Source organism: Arabidopsis lyrata (genome assembly GCF_000004255.2).
Source record: "Arabidopsis lyrata subsp. lyrata unplaced genomic scaffold ARALYscaffold_5, whole genome shotgun sequence".
In the NCBI taxonomy this organism is placed as follows: Eukaryota; Viridiplantae; Streptophyta; class Magnoliopsida; order Brassicales; family Brassicaceae; genus Arabidopsis; species Arabidopsis lyrata.
This window is the reverse complement of record NW_003302551.1, coordinates 6,689,643-6,712,658: the sequence shown is the minus strand read 5'-3', so window position 1 is coordinate 6,712,658 and position 23,016 is coordinate 6,689,643. Positions and strand designations below refer to the sequence as shown.

General features: G+C 36.0%; 2 protein-coding genes across 3 annotated transcripts; one reads left to right on the top strand and one right to left on the bottom strand.

The window, feature by feature from the left end:
• The first annotated feature begins 14,514 nt into the window (after window positions 1–14,514).
• Window positions 14,515–17,234, top strand: LOC9311612 (sodium-coupled neutral amino acid transporter 1). Of its 2 annotated transcripts, none has more exons than XM_002877169.2 (6): window positions 14,515–14,764; window positions 15,184–15,615; window positions 15,696–15,848; window positions 15,975–16,178; window positions 16,270–16,735; window positions 16,858–17,234. In XM_002877169.2, exons 2-6 carry the CDS (start codon window positions 15,198–15,200, stop codon window positions 16,991–16,993), a joined length of 1,377 nt encoding a protein of 458 aa, XP_002877215.1. In that variant the 5' UTR covers window positions 14,515–14,764; window positions 15,184–15,197; the 3' UTR covers window positions 16,994–17,234. The 2 variants fall into 2 exon arrangements, with proteins under 2 accessions (XP_002877215.1, XP_020880308.1); XM_021024649.1 differs by lacking the exon at window positions 14,515–14,764 and adding an exon at window positions 14,957–15,106.
• A 130-nt stretch (window positions 17,235–17,364) lies between these two features.
• Window positions 17,365–20,251, bottom strand: LOC9313283 (protein ABHD17C). The gene is given in 7 exon segments (XM_021024650.1): window positions 17,365–17,655; window positions 17,744–18,183; window positions 18,261–18,308; window positions 18,390–18,626; window positions 18,705–18,741; window positions 19,494–19,663; window positions 19,665–20,251. Coding segments are annotated over 7 exon segments (1,137 nt in total). The 5' UTR covers window positions 19,797–20,251; the 3' UTR covers window positions 17,365–17,582.
• Between the last annotated feature and the right edge of the window lie 2,765 nt (window positions 20,252–23,016).

Genomic DNA, 23,016 nt, shown 5'->3' with positions numbered 1-23,016 from the left:
GATGAAGCTCGCGAGCAATATCAAGGTGACGCTTCGTCTAGTTCCATTATCCTTTGCCTAATCTCTTTTCTCTCATTTCCGAGCTCGTCGTGCCGTATGACAAGCTGAAGAAAATGAAACGCTTCGTTTAGCAAGACAACGAAAGGAGTTAGGTTAGTAGGCTTAATAATACCTTGGTAATAAACTCCTTGGCCTTGACACGATCTTGAGCTGATAATCTCTCAATTAACACATTTGGAACCTGAATGCTGGTTCCCCACCCCAATGGGCGTGACTCTTCTGGTTCGCCGTTGGCTTCCGTTTTTACAAGATCGATGTCTGGCGTTTCCGGAAGATCATCACTTATCTTTTTAATCGAGTCGGAGGGATTCTCTGAGAAATTACCTTCCTCAAACATTTTTGTAGAATTATTGTTGATTAAATTCAATAACGATCTAAATCTGCTTTATATTCGAAAAATACTCAATCACATTTAAGAGGGTTAATTGACGATTTCCCAAATCTGAAATTACTACTTTCGTGGAAAATGTAATCGAGTTAATTACTAATTATATTCCCTAGATAAACGCATTAAATAAGATTTGAGTAAATCGGCAAATTTAAGGCGAAAAGGGAAATATAATTAATGTTACAGGGCCTCTAGCCCAATAGTATGTTACATAATAATATAAAAAAAAACTAAGAAGGAGGGGGGTTCGCAGAAGGAACTTCGTCTCCTGACGAACCGTCTTCACGTTCGTCGGGTTCGAGGCTCCTTTGGTAGATATCCCAATGCTTCTTCAGGAACCTGATGTGTTCTCGAAGACAGCCGGGAATGCGGGCGATAGAATCAAATCCCCTCCTCTCCCAGTTGTGAACGTCCGACTCCAAATGTCGGATCTTCCTTTCTGTTCTAGCAATCCGGTCCTCGAGGTTACGGCGTTTCATTCCGAGGCGTTGCCTTTCGGAGCAGAAGAAAACGTATCTTTCCGTGATCTGCAAAAGAACAGATACATTACGAATCTATCAAGTAAGACTTTGAAACCATTGGTATTTGGTTCAAACCTGCTCCATGAATTCATGGCACTCGATCTGTTCTTCCCTAGACAGGGAAGAAAGAAAACAAGGAATAGCCACCCCTTGTGGAGTGAATCCATCCCCCGTCGGGAAAAGAGATTCGCTTGAAGGGAGTCGTGGCGAATTAGGACCACAAGGTTCGCCTTGGGGAGATGTCATCGTAGATCCAAAAAAGAAGAACTGCAAAGTTCCTTATAAAAGAGTATCTATTGGAAAATTTCCAAAATCCAACTCTCCTTATATAGAAAAAATATGTAAGGGCACTCACTCGAGTATTTATTGAAAAAGAAAGTTAAACGTCAATCTATTGATCTGACTGTTATGACCTCTCGATTTTCGTGTACATGCACAAACAAGACCTACGAAATATAGGTTATTCAAGTATCACTTAACACCTAGTAGGCGAACTTAATTTCGAACTCAAAATTAGAAGACTATCAATAAATGGTATCACACCTTTTTTTTCTCTTAGGAAAAGCAAACAGTTCTCACTAGAGATTTCCCTAATCGAACACATTTGAAGTATTGCAAAGTGTTCTTGTAAGCCGAGCTCTAACCTCGCAATCGAGAGACCGAGGAAAAATTCCAATGTTTTTTCTTTAAAAAAAGCAAGTAGGTCTGATCAGCCTATCTCTCCTATAATCCTAAACCACTTCGATTAGGAGGACTTTGCAAACCCTCCAGGTAAAATCGATGGTTTCCACCAAGATTAAATATTTCTTTCTAAAGAAATTTTAATTAAGAACCCTCTTGGGCAAATTATTCAAAACAATAACAAAAGCCCCCTTGGGCAGAAAACTCGAAGGAGAAATAAACGGCCCCATGGCCAACACAGCTAATTTCATGTCTTAAAATTAAAGGGACAATCCCAATAAAAGGTGAATGCAATCACCATCATTCAATCATAGGCGAACCGCCTTCATCTCCTGCTTGATTTGAGACAAGAGCACTCCCGACGTCAGCGTTCTGAGTTGTTGGAACCACCTCAGGGTTAAGCGAGCTAGCATCTTGAGGAGGTTCGCTCTTCGATTCAAGGCCGTCTCCCATAATCGAGGAGATGGCAGGATCATGACCAGAGAACCCCTGAGCTCGTCCCGAGGAGATTCTGTCAACATTGGTTCCGAACTCATTAAAATGAGCGCGAGGAGAACCTGTTAACATCATCTCGTCCAGAGACAAACCAATATTTGGCTCAGTCAATAGAGGGGAATCAGCGAACTCAGAAACAAACTACTGCAAATTCAAATATGGCTGAGGAGCAGTAGCTAGCTTAGCTTCAGTCTCAGCGAGCTCAGCTAAGTTGACCTTTCCGTCCTCTATCTCCTTGATCAGATCGAGATTACTCTTCATCTCATCACGCTCGGAGTTAAGTTTGTTCCAAGCTTTATCTGCAGTGATAAATTCCTGCACAGCAAGAAGAAACTTTTGCCCAGCTCCTTTAACCTCTTTCCGAGCATCGTGAGATATTTTGCGAACATCTCGATCTTTGAATTCGGAAAGAGATTCATTTTTGCGTTTGAGCTCCTCAGCAGCTGTTTTGACCCTGTCAAGCTGTGATCTCAGAAGCTCAATCTCGCCCTTTGCGAGGTTATGGTCAGCAAGGGCAGTCTCTAGCCTTTGCTTAGTTTCGATTAGAATCTTCCTTGTCTCCTCGCCAGATTTCTCGAGTTGTTCGATTTTCTCCTGGCGAGCCGAATCAAGGCCAGCAGTCTCCTGCACAAGCTGACTGGAAGATTGCAGTTTCTCGATCTCTCCTTCAGCAACAGCAGCTTTCTTGGAAACTTTGGCAAGCTCCTCTTCGTAATAGTTGATGATGCCATTCACGTCCAGAGTTGCCTAATGAAAAAGGATGCCTTAATAAAAGAAATTTTTTTAAAATTTGGTTGTTCAAGGATGCAAATAGTCAAACCTGGGAGGAGTAGAATGAATGACTGATATACATCTTTTTGATATCAGGCTTCCACCACTCAAAGGACGGGAGTTTCTTCCCAAAGCGGGTGTGGAAGCACCTAAACATATTCCCAATCTTCTCTTTATCTAGAATAAAGATAGTTATGTGAGGATTGAGCTTCTAAAAAAAAAGAGGGTCGATTAATCTCAAGTAACAGTATGACAATTAAAGGTTACCTGATTGGGATGAAGCTCTGGCAACAAGTCCTGAGCTCGGAGACGATCAAACCCTAGAGGTATTGCCTCGGGGACGTCTAGGGGGTAACATCCCTGAACCCAGCGGTTCCTTTAAAACAATTCCTGAATCAGGATTTACATCCTGAGCTTCAGCAGGTTCAGAAATTGACAGATTCGAAGAAGCGGCTCTGCCCTTCCTTGTGTTCTTGGGGCGTCCTTGGAGCGGGGGTTCAAGTTCCTCAGCCTTCCTCTTTCTCATGAGAGAAGAATCACCTGTAAGGCCTTCTTCCTCGGCAGTGGCAGCGACCACATTGTCTGTTGTTGGGATGGGGGAAGGAGCGTTGTTCACAGCAACCGCCATTGACTTTGAACCTTCAAGAGATCCATCGTCAACTAGGAGAGTTTTCCGGTAGACTTTGTCGTCCCCGGTGGAGGTTGCGTTTTTCTTGTTTTTCCCGACCAGAGAAATCTGGTCTTTAATCTTTTTGTTTGTCTCCTTGATCTTTCTCCTATCTCGGGCATTTAGACTCGAGAGATCAATCTCGGCAGGAGGAAGGGCGACGGGGTGAGTTAGGCTCATTCTGACAGAAAATCCGGCACCGTGGATTCTTTCTAAAGTAAAAGAATTCCAATTAACTGGCTTCTCCAAGACAGCCTTGTAGAAGTTAAGAAAATCAACGGATGGAACTGGCCGAATCTGGGAACCTGCATGGAAACAAGTAAATGTTGAAACGCAGTTTGAAATAACATAGGAAATTTATTCAGTTAAGTCCTAATTTCTAGCCAAATTCGATGACCAGTGAGTTCGAAGGAGTTCGGAAGAACTCTGAATAGAAAAATTATTTATGCGGAAGAAGAACCAAAACTTCTTCCAAGCGTTGTCCTTTAAAGGCAGGCCGTCAATAAGATTCCGATCCGCGATCGGATAAAGGGCATAATACCCAGAAGTTCGGGATTCGCGAGCTTGGAAAAGTTCCAAGAGTTCGCAAAGTCCCAATGAGTAGCCCGCCTCCGCCGCAACAGTGAAGGTACACAAAAGATACCGGAGCATGTTGGGCGACATCTGAGAAAAAGCAATTCCTAGATGGTTGAGGTAAACGAGAAGTATCTCAGGAAGCGGAAAGAATAAGCCGCACCCTTTGAAATAAATTTTATAGGCGCAGCAGTAACCTTCTCGCCCTGACTCCGGAGACTCGAAGGGCTCCGGGACTACCATCTCTACTTCAGGGGGGATGTGACACAATCTACGAAGATCGTTAAGAGAATCGACAGTCGATTCACTCTGGGGGTGAAGATCAAACCCGTCTCCGGTTGGGATTTGAGGTTCGGTTCCTTCACCCATGAGAGCTTTGATATCGTCAGCCTCATATTCGCGAAATTCAGAAGAAAGGTTCGACATTTTACGAAAGGGATTTTTTACCGAAAAGAGATAATGACTTCTGTAAAAGGAATGAAAGTTCACTAGGTAAAGAAGATAAGATGGAAAAGTAATGTTACCTCTTAGAACCCTAAAGTATGATGAAAAGCGCCTCGAGAATATTGGGAAGTAGGACAGTTTTCCCCGCAGTATTAATATAAAAATAGAAAATTAATGATGACGGTTGTCAGGGATATCAAATCATTTGATTATCCGAGATCAGCGTAATAACGTAAAACATAGAATAATTCCGGAATATTAAAGATCTTGAGTCATTAATTACTGGGGGACTAAATGTTGGGGTCGGATCCCACACATTTTTTGGTAGGATCCACTTGGATCTGTCCACGTCATTATTTCATAATAATCCTCTTGGAATTAATGATATTTTGTTATGAGATCGAGCTTAACCAGTCGGGAGTTCGATTCAGTTTACTAAAAGAGTTTGATCTTTACCAGTACGGAGTTCGCTCTTATTCAACATACAGTTCGCATAGAGAAAGGCCGAAGCGAGGAGAATATTGTTCGAGGCTCGCGGCAGCGTCAAGACGCGGGAGTTCGGAGTCAACAAGAAAGAGTTCGTAAGATCCACGCGAAGCCTAAGATAGTTCAAATTCAAGCCGTTTCGGTCAAAATGTAACTTACATGATTAATGCGGATCAACGCGATTATGAGCAGTAAATGACCGCATTGATCATGTTTTCTCTATAAAAACAACCTCAAACGCATGTGTTTGAGGAGGACGAATCTCATTACTGATTACTTCTAAACAATACAATACATTTTTCTCTCTTTACAATTTTTCGCAAGGCATTTTGCACTTCATCTTTCGTCAAATTTCTTTACTCCTTTTCTTGGTTGTTTTCCTTTTCAAATTCTCATATTTATTTCCTGATTTAACAAGAGTTTTTCTCCACAAAAATACTTAAAGATAATCGAGTGTGAATCCTACATCCACAGTTCGGTTGTTTTTTTTGGTTTCGTTGGTAACAGAGGCACTTAGACGATGGATTCGATGGGGGTTTATCTTATTTCAGAAGTTGAAGTATGGATGCGAGGGGATGGGTATCCGAGTTTTTCGAGGAGGGCTTAAATTGGTGGCGAATGGTGGTTTGATCACGTTGGTAGAGGTACATGGGGTTCGTCTGCTTTCTGTGTTGATGTTTTATTGGTTTAAGAAAAAATTGAGACATTTTGAGTTATGGAGAAAAGCAAGGAAGGGTAAAGTTTTCAGGGTAGAAGCAAATAAGTCCATATATGAGGCATCTGAGGGGTCTGAAGTCTTTTGTTGGGATGTAATTGCGATTATCTTGAAATGGGTTTGATGGTGGGTATCTCATTGGCGTTTCTTGAAGTTAAGAGAGACACAGATGCAACGTAAGTCAGTTTTTGGTCTATATTAGGTTATAGCAAAAGGTGGCCAAGCTCTTGGTTATAACAAATCTTGGTCTAGTGGTCGGAAATCTTGGTCAAGATTTTGATGATTCGTTAAAGGAGGTTAAAATCACTATTACGGAGCAAATAAATGATTATTCAACAGCTCTAGCAACAGAGAAAAAAGTGAGAACTCAATCGGCACAATCGGCTTTTGTCGAAGGTAGATTGGTCTCAGATAACATTCTTATAGCGCAAGAGATGCTCATGCCCTCCGAACAAATACGTCTTGCAAAAGAAAATTTATGGCCATCAAAACAGATATGAGTAATGCTTATGATCGGATAGAATGGGATTTCATAGAGAACATGTTGCGTAAAATAGGTTTTTGCAAAAAATGGATAACGTGGATGATGTGGTGTATAAAATCAGTCCAATATAGGGTCCTACTTAGTGGACAGCCTAGAGGGTTGATTTTACCTGAATGTGGTTTACGGCAAGGAGATCCACTATCAGTATACTTATTTATTCTTAACATGCTCAACAAACTATCCCTAGACAACAAGTTCAGCTCCAAATCAAAGTGCTACCGAAATAGAGATCCTCAAGCTAAGCCAGTTAAAGACTCAATCACCATTGACGAAAGCTAACCTAGAAGGCATTTCGCATCAACAAGTTAAAGCCAAAACGCTCTCTGAAACTAACACCTAGGTACAGAGACACGAATCTCAAGAATTAGTGGTTAAGGCATTTCATCAAACACCTTGTGGGTGAGGAAATGCTTGTGTTCTAATTCCAGTTGATTAGAAAGCAATTAGAATTAAGAACAACTAATCTAGAAGGGATCTACCAATCAAACTTAACCACATGACAGATTAAGGATCCTAGACTACTCTAACCCATCCTTAAGAACCCTAATCACTACTCAAAATTCATGAACAAGAACACAAACCCAGAATTCTCTAAAAACTTCATAACTTAAAGATCTCAACAAGATAAACAACTTTAAGGAAGAAATCAAAAGCAAATATTGAATAGATTAAGAGTAATTTGGATTAAAAATATGAAGAAAAGACTATAGTAAATCGTAGGAAACCCTAAAACACAAAACGACAAAATTTTAAAGCGGTTTAAAGAGACACTCGACCCATATGATCGAGTAGAAGTGGTCGAGTAAAGCTGGCGCCTTTACGAATTATTGCTATGTGGAGTGGTAGGTCGAGTGTCTAGGTGGAGTGGTAGGTCGAGTGTCTGCTTCATCCTCTTCTCTTCCTTGTGCTCAGATGTCTAGTTGAGTGCGAATTTGAGAAGACTCTGAAGCTGCTAAGTCGAGTACATGATCTGAGCTCATGAGGCTTGTTCAACTGCTTTGTAGCTCTTTGTGATTGCTCTGGCACATACTCGCCTTCTATGTCCTCATCAACTAACTCATACTGTTATGTCATTGCCCGCTTTCCTCTTGATAATCCAACTCATCTCTGACTGCGAGCTACAGCTCGCTCCATATCAGCTCTAAAACTTTCATAAGCTTGTTCCTCTCTCTCTGGTCTAGTAGACCATGACTCAGCTTCATCAACATTATAATCAGCATCCATAGAAGAATCTCAATTGTAGTTGCTCATAGTAAACCTGAGAAAATTGAGAACTCAAAGCGAAACGTTAATAGCTTAGTTTCAAGGAAAGATATGAAAGCGGGAGTAAACCAGTTTGGTCGAGTATCTGCTTGGTCTGGTCGAGTATATATTCTCTGTCACTATCGAGTGTTTCACCTTTTTGGACGAGTGTCTCTCCTTTCAAGTTACTCGAGTAAACCTTCTTTTTCCGAGTTGTAGAGAGAGTGAAGTAATTCGAAAAGAGAGAGAGTTTAGGGAGAGAGATAAGAGGGAAATTAGGATGAAGATGATGAAGAAATCGGAATTTTTAGGGAGAGCGGTGAAGAGAAAACGGTGAAATTAGTGGTGGTAGAGTGGTGGTGGAAATCGCTTTTGAGAGAGATGGTGGATTTGATGGAGTGTGTTTAAGGTGGAGTTTGAGGTGGGTTGATGATGAAATGGAGAGAAAATCGGATTGAGAGTGATGGTCGCGTGAGTTCTTGAGAGCGTAAGAAACGATTAGAGAGTGTGAGTGAAAAAGATTAGGGAGATAAAAGATGGAGATGATTTCGAGAATGAGGGAGAGAGAGTGAGGTTGAAGACGAAAATGAGAGAGATAATGGGAGTGTACTTTACCTTATCTCTTGCGAAATAAGTATGTGGATGAGAATGGTGGAGTGTACTAGGTGGATATTACATGGTCGAGTGCTGGGATGATGTCTTGGCTGATTATACTAGACCACATTGTCGAGTGCTTCTGAGGAGGCATGGTCGAGTCTGGGAAGAATGAGGTGGCTGCGGATACTCGACCATGTTGGTCGAGTATCGGGTCGAGTAGTGCTGTCGAGTTCAAGGTCGTGTGGTTCTGAGCAGTGTTGGTCGAATGGTTGAGAAGTGAGGCGACAGAGGATACTTGACCAACAGAGTTGAGTAGTTGGTCGAATACTGGGGAGAATGTTGCAGCTGGGTTACTCGACCATGTTGGTCGAGTGGCTTATTGTTTTTCTTCCTGAATGTGATATTCCTTTTTGTTCTTCAATCTATTACAGGTAATGTTTTTTCCACATCATTCCTCTACATTCCTCAACAAATGAAGAACAATAAAACAAAAATGTTTCTCTCCAAAATTTGTAAGGAACAAAATAGAACAAAAAAAGAACAAATAACAAAATTTGTTTTTTTTTTTTTATTTAAAATAAATAAAAAATAATGTTTATCAATAATATTTCTATTTTAATATATAATAATTTCTATATATTCACAATATATTAACAGAACTATATTTTTGATAAAAATTTCATGCTGAATTACTCTTAATGTTTTATTTGAAAATAATATAAATAGTAAAATAAATTTAAACATGATTATATTGTAAAAAAATAATATCTTTTAAATTACTCTTATAATTTTATTTTATGCTAATATTAACTATTATTATTTAACATGATATATATATATAATTTTAGTTTACAAATTTTAGTTTCAAATTAACTATTAATTAATTATATATAAAAACTATTAGTATCTTTTATTAAAATTTGATTTATATACTATTTAATATATTCTTAAAGATATTATTATTATTGTTTGGTTACCATTCATTATAACAGTAAAATTTATTCCACAGTTTTACTTTTGAGAAATGGTTAAAAATGCTCCTTTTTCAATACCCCTTTTCAAAAATGCATCCTTTGAGAGTCCATTTTTAAGTTTGCCCTCTTTTAATTTTTAATGACCATTTTACCCTTATTTGAAACAAAATTAGGTCCACAAAATACAAAATATTTTTTGGCGGGGAAAGTAGTCCCGCAAATTTTTGGCGGGAAAAGTGATCCCGCAATATTCCCGCCAAAATTTTTTTTTTCGGGAAAAGTGATTCCGCAATTTTTTTGGCGGGAAAAATTTAGAAGGTATTTTAAAGGTTTTACTGAGTATTTACAAGTGTTTTGTAAGGTTTTACAATGTATTTTAAAAGGTTTTACAAGGTACTTATAAGGTTTTATAAGGTATTTATAACTTGTAAAACCTTATAAAAAACTTGTAAAACCTTATAACTTGTAAAACCTTATAAAATAGCTTATAAAATCTTATAATATCTTATAAATACCTTATAAATACGTTGTAAAACCTTTTAAAATACATTATAAAACCTTATAAATACCCTGTAAAAACCTTTAAAATACCTTGTAAATTTTTCTCACCAAAAATTTTTCCGCCAAAAAAATTGCGGAATCACTTTTCCCGCAAAAAAAATTTTTTGGCGGGAAAAATTTGTACGGGAAAATTTTACAAGGTATTTTAAAGGTTTTACAAGTTTTTACAAAATCAAATTTGTAATTTTGATATGTGCACATTTTCATGTTTTCCTTATATATTTGTGATATCTTTTATTAAAAGAAGGATAATTTACTCATTTTGTACATAAAAAGGGGTATTTTAAAAATGGACAGCCAAAAAGGACATTTTTGAAAAGGGGTATTGAAAAAGGGGCATTTTTGTGAGTCTTTCTTTACTTTTTATTTCTTTCACTTCCACCAAACAATTCCCTTTATATATATATATATATATATATATATATATATACTAGATTTTAACCCGTGGTATACCGCGAGATGATTTATTTTTTTAAGTTAGTATATATAAAATTTTATAAATTGTATCTAAATATTTTATAGTTTACAATTGTTATTAAGTAACGGTATATTACGAGTCCACAGGAAAATTGTTAATAAAATGTGAATTTAACCCGTATCAAAGCGACATGTTAATGATATTTTAAAATTTTTTAAATATGACCCGTTCTATAATTTCTTAATCCATCCCGTGTTGTTTTGTAAAAGTAGTGATTTTAAAATTTATTGATTATTTATTATATATAAAAGTTCACAAATTATATCATTCTCTAAGACATTTATATTTTAGTAAACTGAGGATTTACTCTGTATTAAAGCGGCATGTTAATGATATTTTAAAATTTTATAAATATTGATCCAAACTCGTCCACCATATAACCAGGTTCCAAAAAATAACCCGTCCTGTAATTTCTTAACCCGTCCCGTGATTTGTTTTCTAAAAGTAGTAATTTTAAAAATTAAACGATTATTCATTATATATAAAAGTTTGCAAATTGTATCATTCTCTAAGACATTTATATTTTATAGTTTACAATTTTTATTAAGTAACACTATACCATGGGACAATTTCTGGTTTTATACAATCTTTTCTAAATGAGACTGACTTGATATGTCTAATATTGGTGGTATTAAAAAAAATTAAGGATTTAATCCGTATTGAAGCGGCGGATTAATGATATTTTTATTCTTTTATTATTGTTGATTCAAAAATCTGTTCCACCAAACCCGTTCCGCCAAAGAATTCATTTATTTTATTAATGTTATATGATTCTGAATTATTGTCTAAATATTTTAGTCGATGTGGAACGTTGAACACACATTTTTCGTGTATGAGTATCCGGTGTATGAGTATCTAAAATAAATGCATTTTGAGTATTATGAAAACCAGAGGAGGTCTACTATAGTTTAGTTCATTAGCATGTGAGAGAGTTCAAGAAGTATCAAGAGGGTTCAAGAGATATTCAAAATTGGTTAGTGAAACAAGGCTGGACATAGAGATTAAGCTATACCGTGAGAGTGTGAATACGGTTGCTGATGTCTCCTTCCAGGGGAATAAGGTTAGAAGCTCAGCATTCTTGAAGAGCAGATAAGGAGATACTCTTCAAAGTGTGTAGAAAGGGTGAGAGTTGACCAAACCATGCCCTTTGGCATGGTGTGAACCGGTTGTCGTACACCAGAGAGTTGAGGGAGGTCGTCGGAAATGTTGAGAATTGCCTTCTTTAGCAATAAAAAGTGGGTGAGATCTTGTTTTTTGAAAAGGTTTTGCTTCTTTTAGACTTCTCGAAAATTGTGCCTGGGAGAGTTTGTGGTTTTAAACAAACACTCATAATAATTTAAATATGGAATATCCGGTGTATGAGTTGGGTTAAATATAATCTGACCCAACAAATTTTTTATGACCAAAATTCGTAAACGGATCAGATACCTATTGTATCCAAATGCAATTTACCCCACCCGCTAAAAATATACTTTAAAAATACTAGCATAGATTTTTATATATATTATACTATAATTTAACCCGCGGTGTACCGCGGGGTTATATTTTTTTAAAAAATGTAATGTTATTTTTTAAAAGATTAACTGAAGATATATTATATTAGTTTTTATTTTAAAATGTAGATATCTATCTATGTATTATTTAGTGTATGATTACTATTGTTAGGGTTTCAATTTTTGAAGTATAGATACAAAACATACATTTTTTAAGTAACGATGTATGGTCAATTTTAAAATTTTGAATATTTTACTCCGCGGTATACTATGGGTCGATATTTGTATTACCAAAATTTTTAAATTTTAAGTTGTATTTGTTTTGTTAATATTGTATGTTTTGTTTTGTGATTAAGGTTGTATAATTGTATTTTGATTGTTAATTTTTGGATTTTATCCTTGATATACCGTTCTTTATTAATATCGACCCAAACCCGTCATCCCATATAAAACCGTCTATATTATTCCGTTAGCTAAATTATTAGTGTTATAAAATCCAAGATAATAATTTATTATTGTTATAAAATCCAATAATTTTAGGATCTCACCCGTGGTATACCGTTCCTTGAATGATTTTAAATTTATACTACTAATATATATTTTAAATTTATCATATAAATTATATAATTTTTCTATGTGAATATTTTGATTATTATAAATTAGTAGTTTTATTGTTATGCAAAATGTTAATATAAATATTTGATATAAATCGGTTTTATGCATATTTTGTGAAGTAAAATTCACGGAAGTTTTTTTTGAAAATATATGGAAAGATTGTATAAAGATTTTTAGAAACAAATTACGCAAGATATCGTTTGATTAATATCTTTTATTTAAATTTTGTAAAAATAAATAATAAATGCTAATGGTATGGATTCGTAAATAAGGTGGAACTCCAGCATTTATTTGCTAAAAATACTCTAAAAATGTATAGGGTGAATTTGTGCAGAGACAAAAACTGGACATAAAATTAGCTAATCAACAATATGAATTTTTGGTCTTTAACAAAGATAAATAAATTAGATAAATGGGTCTCGAGTTCTAAGTAATAACAAAAATGCCACAACTTTATTTGTGCATGCGCGTGGTGGAGATGTTTTTGACTTTTAAGGCATTCGGAAGAATAAACAGACATGTAATAAATGTTCACCTGTTGATAGAAACAATGAGGTGACAGTTATTAAATGCAATGACTTTATTTGAGCTTTATGAATTTTGAATCCGTAATGAAAGCAGTTTTAGACGGGAATCGAAAAATGTAAACAACTAACATAGTTGCATGGATACCTAATAAATAGTTCTTCGAATTTTTTAAACAACTAAGCTAGTTGCATGGACACCCAATAAATATTATATATGATTTTGACATTTTGTATACATATAAACAAATACATACATAGAGCGTTAAAAATAATTATAGTGTTAAATAATTCGGTCTATGTATACATGTCAATACATATATATATAGAGAACGTTATTAATATTTTTGTACATGTAAACACATACATAGAGCTTTATTAACATTTATATATATATGTAAACACATATATAGAGCGTTATTTACATTTGTATACTTATATGTACGCTACAACGCTCCGCTGCCGAGTTAACAAGAAATGGGCCAACTTCCCCGAGAATGACGGTTTGGAGTAAACATCGAGTAATTTTCCGAAGCACGGACAAATAAGCTCAAGCTCCGACGGTTGCAAAGCCTTGAGGATAACCTTGATCGCATATAGCTTAAAATACTAGTTCACTCGGTCTCCTACTGGCTCTTCTCTATCAGCAAACAAACGAGAAGGAAGTTTCAGAACAGCCATGTCATGCAGAAAGAAATAAGGGTAATAAGTTGTTAGCAAAGGATTAGATCTGGAATTATAGAGCAGTATACGGGAAGGGCTAAAAGAAAAAAAAGATCTGTAAAGGTGGTGTCGAGAAAAGTAGAGATCTAAATAGATCGGTAAAGGTGGTGTCGAGAAAAGTAGAGATCTAATTTATCCGAGGGAGATCTATGATTATACTAGATCGAAACCCATAAACGGTAAAAATCGAAAAAAGACTATTCTGAAAGCGTAACATGATGGCGTTTGGAAATAGGAAAAACAAAAATAATTGATAGTGTTTTATAAAACATCGAAAACCGAAAGAAAATGAGAAGCCATTAAACTCGCGAATTCTGTTCTCCGACGAGAACGGCGGTTAATATAACCCCAGAGACGACGGCTTACCGAGATGATAATGCTAATTCCTTCGGAGGGAGAGTTTGATGAAAGAAAAATCAGATGTGAACAGAGAGTGATGGGACTTAGGGTTAACAGTAGCAAGCGCGGAATAATGAAGAGAAAAGAGAGAAGACACCCAAAAGTCGGACTGCGAAAATTAGATAGCTATAACACGTAACAGTTTCTCGAGAATGCCAAAATTCATTGCCTTTGTCTCTCATAATGGGCCAAACTTTGATCTACAGTGCATAAGCGAGTGGGGTTAAAATTGAACAAAAGAATGGCTAAAATTATCGTTGTCCTAGGCCTTGTGTCAGATTACAAGAAAACTAAATAAGTTCCCCAATAATATCTCTCACCCAATTCTCTTCTTTTTCTAAACTTTAAATTACAAAAGTCAGTAAATCCTAAACACTGCGTCGATTTTCTCCAAAATCCAATCAGCACCACCTAAGGTCATATTAATCGGCAGCCTAATACAGTGAATTAACAATTTTATTTTATTTAGTTTCATTTAATTCACCTATCTTGGCTAAACACGTTTCTCATTAGCCAATAACAAACAAAATCCAATTTTTAAATTTCTTTTTAAAGATTATAGTGTCGTAACAATCACAATTTTCATCGTCAGCAAAACCAAAATCGTGAGGCCTATAATTTCCCTTCATCTCCAAATCATTTCCCCTCAAAATTCTTCTTTAGAAGATAAATCTTCCCTCAGAAAATTTTCCTAATTCTTCTACTTTGGTGTCTGATTCTAGCGCCAAAACCATTTTCCGATCAAAATTCCGAGACAATTTCATCTGGGTTTCGATCAATTTAGGTCTTTTTGATTCCTACTTGTCTAATCTTGTAAGTTCTGAATCAAAGTTCAAATCTTTTTGTCCAAAGAGTTAAATTTCATTTCATTAATCAGAATCTATTTTCTGGGTCAAACCAATTTCAATCAAAATCAATTGGGTTTGGATCAATTTTAGAGTTTTTTAATTCCTACGCGTCGAATCTTGTAAGTTTTGAATCAAAGTTCAAGACTTTGCTCAAACAGTCAAATTTCGTTTTTTTTTAATCGATTTTGTCAGAATCCAATTTCTGGGTCAAACCAATATCGATCAAAACCAACTGGGTTTGAGTCAATTTTAGGACTTTTGATTCCTACTTGTCTAATCAGTTGAATCAAAGTTCGTCTCTTTTAAGGTTCGTTGCTTCAATTTTTGTAGAAAGATTTGTTTTTGTATGATGTCTTATGTTTTTTGTCTAATGAATTTTGACAGCTTGCAATTTCAAGATGACAATTGGAGATGTTGCTCCGATTCCAAGGAGGAACAGTTCTTGCGCTAATGAAATTGTTGCTCCGTTATTACCAGAGTATCATGGAGATGAAGTTGCTTATGATGAATTCAATGGAGCTTCTTTTAGTGGCGCGGTTTTTAATCTCGCTACGACTATAATTGGTGCTGGTATCATGGCTTTGCCTGCTACGATGAAGATTCTTGGACTTGGACTTGGAATCACTATGATTGTTGTTATGGCTTTCTTGACTGATGCATCGATTGAGTTCTTGCTTAGGTTTAGTAAAGCTGGGAAGAATCGATCTTACGGTGGTTTAATGGGTGGTTCTTTTGGTAATCCTGGAAGGATTTTGCTTCAAGTCGCGGTTTTCGTTAACAACATCGGTGTTTTGATTGTTTACATGATCATTATAGGTATTGTAATCCGAGTTTTTCGAGTTTTTGATATTCTGTTGCTACCCTGTGTTGTTGAATCTTGTTTTTTGTTTTTTAAGGTGATGTGTTGGCTGGAAAGACGGAAGATGGAATCCATCATTTCGGTGTTCTTGAAGGATGGTTCGGTCACCATTGGTGGAACGGAAGAGCTGCTATTCTTCTTATTACAACTCTTGGTGTGTTTGCTCCATTAGCTTGCTTCAAGCGAATTGGTTAGTGTTTTCGAGTTTGAAACCAAATTGTCTGATTCTTTCGTTGTCGTAGATACTCCTCGAATGGGATTTGGATTGTGAATTTTTATGTTTGGTCCTGATATATGATTATACTTTTCTTTGCAGATTCTTTGAAATTTACATCTGCCTTATCCGTGGCTCTGGCGGTTGTGTTTCTCATTATTACAGCGGGAATTTCGATTATGAAGTTGATCAGCGGCGGTGTGGCGATGCCAAGATTGCTACCAGATGTTACCGACTTAACATCTTTCTGGAATCTCTTCACAGTTGTACCCGTTCTTGTCACAGCATTCATTTGCCATTACAATGGTATGTATGTGCTTAGTTCTTAATTTGGAAGCATAGCTTTGAAAAATGAACAAAATTCTCATGACTCTTGGGTTTGTTTGATTTGTCGCAGTTCACAGCATACAGAACGAGCTCGAAGACGCCTCTCAGATAAGACCTGTTGTCCGATCAGCACTTATGCTCTGCTCATCAGTTTACATTATGACAAGCATTTTTGGGTTCCTCTTGTTTGGTGATGATACTCTTGATGATGTCCTTGCAAACTTTGACACCGACCTTGGAATCCCTTTTGGTTCTATCCTTAATGATGCAGTTCGAGTTAGCTATGCACTTCATCTGATGCTCGTGTTCCCAATTGTTTTCTACCCTCTGCGGATTAACATTGACGGGCTCTTGTTCCCTTCCGCCCGATCATTATCTACCTCAAATGTGAGGTTTGGTTGCCTCACTGCCGGTCTCATCTCTGTAGTCTTCTTGGGTGCAAACTTCATCCCGAGCATTTGGGATGCTTTCCAATTCACTGGAGCAACTGCTGCTGTTTGTCTCGGCTTCATCTTCCCCGCGTCTATTATACTAAAGTAAGTCAGTTGTTTATATATATATATATATATATATATATATATATATATATATATATAAATATCCAGACCGTCCTTGGCAGATTTGGTAGTTGATTTCGATTGTTGCTATGTGCTTGCAGGGATCGTCATGGCAAAGCAACAAACAGGGACACAACCTTAGCCATTTTCATGATCGTTCTTGCGGTATTGTCCAATGCAATCGCCATTTACAGCGATGCCTATGCACTATTCAAGAGGAACGCGCCTCGTGAGTAATCTTGGAATGAGAAAATGTGCAGTTTGGTGTTTCTGAATGAAGAAGAAGAAGAAAAAACAAACGTGTGAAATCAAATAATGAAGAAGAGACTTCTCTTCTCTATATGTTTGTACTTTGTACTATTGTTGTTGAGTGTTCTAAGCGGACTTTTGCTTGCTTCTGGTTAAATACCACCATGAGTGTTGTTTATAGAAACTCTGTATAAAAATGTAATGCAGATACACATATTTTGCCTTTTCATGACTCTCTTAACTATTGATTGCTTCATATTTATACATATTTGGTTTTTAGAGCATGCCTAGGCGCAAAGCCACCTTAAGCGACAAGAAGACCGCCTTACGGTGACAAACCAAGCTACACTGTAGATTTCTCATGGTAAATGCCATGTAATGCGCATGAACATAATCTAATCTGTAGTATCATTCATAGTTTATAATAACGAAATCAAGCTTTTGAATCAAACATTGACGAGTGACTTGTTAAATTCCAAAGCACAAGAGGAAGTAAGTGGAAAGAGATAACAAACCAAAATCAAACAACTAAAGTTAGATGTTTTTGATCCTTGTGTGAGTGTGTTCTTCTCTTACCTCACTTAGCTGTTGCTGTAGGCTTGAAACAATCTATGTTGCAAAATCCTACTGATCTTATCATCTCCCCAAACCTGTTACCATCATCACCATCATCATCACCATCATCATGATCAACATCATCACCATCATCTTACAAATCTGAGAAATTGTTTTTTTTACCTGTCAATGCTATTCCTCCCTTTCTCTGGTTGTAGTAGTTGCTGTTCCGTGGAATTACTCGGTTTATCAGTCCCATCAACGCTTTTTCTTGTTCTCTCTCGCTTATCAACGCTTGCTCTCGCTTTATCTGTACTCAGCTTCGGCATCTCTCTTTGATCTGTGCTTGTTCTTGATTTCTCTCTTTGATCTGTGCTTGGTCTTGCAGGTTCTCTAATATCTGTACTGCTCCTCGCCTTCTCTGTTTGTGGCACAGGTCCGTTTCTAAGATGAGGCGATTTTTCAATCGCTGATACAAATTTCCTCAGATGCTTTATGTATTGTGGGTATAACTCTAAATCACAATGGTTCCCTCCTTTGATCCAAAGCGGTTCATATTTTTCTTTACACAGATCGAATAATTGCTTCCCATGAGACCAATTTACAACATCATCTGATGTTCCCTGCATGCACAACCGAATAAATAACTAAACGACTTTAAAAGAAAGAAAAACCGAAATGGATATGAGATTATACGTACGTGAACTACTAAAACCGGACATTTGACAAAAGATATCTTCTCGATATTCTGCAATTGCAAAAACATATTAGAACCGTAGTAATAACCGGAATCAGGAAAAAAAAGCGGATAAGGAGAATGAAATATTACCTTGTAAATGTCAAACCAGTAAGTTCGTTTAACAGGGTACATGACTCTAAGACCGGAAGCAATTGCACTATGAAGAACAACAGCTCGGAGGTTAGGTAATCGAGAAGCCAATTCCAAAGTCGGACCGCTTCCTACAGATTGTCCATATAAGATAACATCCTGTTCCTTCACACCATATTTCTCCTCCAAACATCTATACACTGCTTCTATATCGCTATACGTGTTCTGCTCACTAGGCTGTTGGTAAAAAACCAAAGTAACAAACATCATTCTTGAGAAATTTGATTGAATAAAATCAAACACAATGGATCATACCTTCCCTGAAGACCTCCCGTAACCCGAATAATCATACCTGAATCATAACAGTCACATAAACAAATCAAGATTCATACAAAATGGATCTCACTTATGTCTGATCTAGCAACTAAAATCCATTCACAAATTCATCCTCAAATACTCATATGATTATCTCTTATTGTTAACGATCTACAGCCTCAAGATGTGGAAAAACTAATCGAGAAAACGAAAACTTGTCCTAATCTATTAGGACATCAAAATTCTTCGAATGTATTTACCAAATGTTGCTGAAATCAATTCAATGGATCTCACCTATGTCTGTTCTAAGAACTAAGGTCCATTTACAAATTCATTCTCAATTTCTCATGATTCTCCTTTATTTCTAACTATCTACAGCCTCAAGGTGTGCAGACACTAACCGATAAAACAAAAAAAAAAAAAAAAACTTGTCCTAATCCATGAGAACAGCTTCAAAATTCCTCAAATTTTATCTTCCAAATAATACAGAAATCAATCCAATGGATCTCACTTATACCAATCCAATGCTAGGGACCAAAGGCGATATATATATCGAGCATCTCGATTCCTATTTGGGTCGGTTTTTGAGGCAATTCAGCTCCAATATCGGTTCTTTACACTTTACAAGTTCATCAAATTCACCAAAAATCACAACAGATCCATTAACAACTACTCAAGATTCTCCATTATTTTTCATCCGACAAATCAAAAACAACTTGTCCTAATCCATGAAAACAACTTAAAAATGTCTAAATCTATCAATCTCAAGCAAGAAGAGTAACTAATTACCCAATTAAGTTAACCCGAAGATGAAGGCTGAGCTCGGAGAAGAGCTCAAACATCTGACCAAGATCGGCGGCGTTACCGTGAGAATAAAAGAAGCGTTAGTGAAGCCTGTAGGGTTCTTAATATACGCCCGCAACCACCTGATTCCCTCTCTTCGTCTTCAGCTTCAATACTTTCAACGTTATCCTTCACGTTCTCTACACCAATCAGCTTTAGCTTTCCTTCCACCACTTCGACGCCGTACGACGGCGGGTTTGGCGGGAAAAACGCAAACTTCGCCGCCATTGATGACGTCACCGCTCCCATTTTATAACAATGAATCTACAGATTTTGAGAGATTTTCCTTGAAAACCCTTTTCTCTATACAAACCAAGATATCGAAAAAAAACGAACTTTACCGAGAAATTTACAAACTTTGCTCTGTTTTTGAATTCGATTATGGTGAAAAACAGAGAGATTTTGCACGAAGAAGATAAAAAAAAGAAACGTTTTTTTTTTTTTGGAAAGTAACGAAAATAAAGTTTAAAAATTCAAACTTTGATCTAGATTTGGTTGACTCATTGAGCTGGAGAGAGAAGAAGATTTGATTTGAAAGATAAAGAGTAAGAAGAAGACATCAAAAAGTGAGAAAATTTGAGGAAAACGACGGAGAAAATTTGGAGAGAGAGAGAGAATTTAGGGTTTGGGGAATCTGGAGAATTGATAAAAATGCAGTTTTCACGGGGGAGGAAGAGGAAAACCCGGCGATGTGGAGGAGGAGGAGAAGCATTAGCACGTGTTTTCTTTTTATTTAATTCCCTTTTTATTATTTTTTTAACATGAAAATTTAATAGTTTCTAATTCTGCATTAGGCCTGGACATTCGGATTTCAAATCGGATTCGGATCGGATATATTCGGATTCGGATAATTCGGGTATGAGAGTTTATTATCCGTTCGGATTTTATGATTTTTCGGTTCGGTTTCGGTTCGGATATATTCGGATTCGGATAATTTGGGTAGGAGAATTTATTATCCGTTCGGATTTTATGAGTCATCGGTTCGGTTTCGGTTTGGATAGGTGTCAGATTCGGATCGGTTTTTGGGAAAAAAAAACTTAAAAATAGTTCAATGTTAATAAAAATTGGTTTAATCTTACTAAAATTTGGTTAAATTTTGCAAAAATATGTATAATTTTAACAAATATAACTAAAATTTTTCCGAAATCTAGGATATTTAGGATATTTTTGTTATTTGCTATAAAATTACAACTAAATATAACTAATATTTTTGGATATATAATTTTTATTTCCGGTTTTCGGATATCCTTTCGGTTTTCGGTTTGGATCGGGTTCGGTTCGGGTAATTCGGATAGGAGAATTCATTATCCGTTCGGATTTTGTGACTATTCGGTTCGGATTCGGTTCCGGATTTTTCGGATCGGTTTCGGATCGGTTTTCGGATTTCGGGTTTTATGCCCAGGCCTATTCTGCATAGTCATAAATGAGTAGCTTTATTTTTTTTTATAATTTCACTTTTTTGACATAATTATTCCGATGATTTTGAGCTCCATTTAATTTGTTAAAATAGCTACAGAGTTTTGAATATTTAAAAGAGTGAAATATTTATTTTTATTTGTTTATTATAACATTTTAAATAGTATAATGAATATATGTGTTGGAGAAATGTATTTAATCAAGTCTTTTTAATTTCTACTTTTAGGATTAGGACATTTGTTACTTGAGTTTGATTCTAGACAATCAAGTTATCCTGTGTTACAAAGTTTTTGTTAAGGATCAGATTTTGTTGATTTAATTGACTAATCAACTGTTTTGCTTGGATATTGTAGTTTATATGGAAAGATAGGAATAATTTTTTTTTTGAAGGAGTACAATCTGAACCCACAAATATTTTAAATCACGCATTGAGTGAGAAATCAATGTGGGAAGATGCTCACTTGGAACCGATCGAAACTACTATAACTACGGAAATACTGGAAAGCCCAATCCAATTCTTAAGATGCCGGATTGACGGCTCTTGGAAATCTTCGGATCCAACTATGGGTATAGGATGGTGGTGTTTTCAAGGAAATGATCAAACAATATTGCTAGGTGCAAAGTGCCTCCGGAGATGCCCCTCCCCCCCTTCACTCGGAGATGGAAGCCTTAATTTGGGAATGAAGAATATCCTTTCAAGAAAGATCGATTGTCAGGCGTTTGAAACAGATTGCTCAGAGTTAGTCTCGATGGTACAATCACCTGAAGAATGGCCAGCCTTCTCCAATCAACTAGACGAATTTGGTTTGATTCGTGTCTCTTTCCCTTTTTCTCTCGTTTATGTAATGTCAAGGCGGACTGCTTAGCCCGTTCTTCTCTTCTATTATTTACTGAAGTTATTTTTGTAAGCACTATTCCTCCTAATTGGGTAACCAATCAAGAAGTTTTTTTAATAAATAATGTGTGATTGACAAAAAAAAAATGACTAATCATTGTGACTGTGTTAAGAATAGAAATGTTAGAAATCATATTTCAATAGCATTGGAACATAGTACAAATACTACAAAATCAATAACCATTTTTTTGGATAACATGAACTTTTGAATTGAAATAGAAAGTCATATTCTTAGCTAAAAAAAGAAATGAGGTACTCTTGGCCCGGTGAATATAGCTTATTCTAGTGTTTATCAGTGGTGGTATACAATCGGTTTACGTACTAATGAAGATCTTTATACTGGAGCTCTTTTCCTATTATTTCTTTCTGCCCTATCCTTAATAGGGGGTTGGTTACACCTACAACCAAAATGGAAACCAAGAGTTTCGTGGTTCAAAAATGTTGAATCTCGTCTGAATCATCATTTGTCAGGATTATTCGGGGTAAGCTCCTTGGCTTGGATACGTTATTTAGTCCATGTCGCTATTCCTGCATCCATGTAGTTATCGTAACAATGATAAAAAAAAAATTTAAAAACGTAAGACTTAAAATATGCATAGGACAAGTCCTAAACATTCTTTTTATTTAATTTTAAATTTAATAGAAATTAGATGCATACATACTACATAGTTACAAAATAGTCTAATTAGGTTAAATGCTCTAATAAATCAATGATACTAAAATAAGGATTTTAATGTAAATAATTTTCTTATTAGAAGAAAAATTAGTAGGTTTGGCTATTTGGAATGTGGCTTGTTGTGTGAGTGTGAAGGTGATGTTTCCAATTTCCATAAGTTTAGATGAGATTAGATACGATGATATAGTGAAGTTACGACACGTGTCACTCGAGGAGCTGTGCTATTTTAGATCTTTGCAAGAAGAAGAATGCCAACAAGTTCAAAAATAAAAATCTCTTTTGTCTTGTCCTTTTTTAGTGTTCAACTAAAAGAAATGAGAAATATTTACTCAGATGTTAACCAAAAGTTCGAATATTACTAGAATATCATACATTTTTAAAAAATTACTCATATGTTTAGCGTCTTTGTGTAATTACAATTAACACCCTTGATTAGTTTTTTTTTATAAAGATTTTTTTAATCCACGTCATTAAAAGAAAAA

Excerpts from the sequence above, each read along its gene's own strand:
- LOC9311612 (XM_002877169.2), top strand. The coding sequence starts at position 15,198 with ATGACAATTGGAGATGTTGCTCCGATTCCAAGGAGGAACAGTTCTTGC. Across the intron at positions 16,179-16,269 it reads ATTCATTTGCCATTACAATG|TTCACAGCATACAGAACGAG; the intron begins GTATGTATGTGC and ends GATTTGTCGCAG. Across the intron at positions 16,736-16,857 it reads CCCGCGTCTATTATACTAAA|GGATCGTCATGGCAAAGCAA; the intron begins GTAAGTCAGTTG and ends ATGTGCTTGCAG.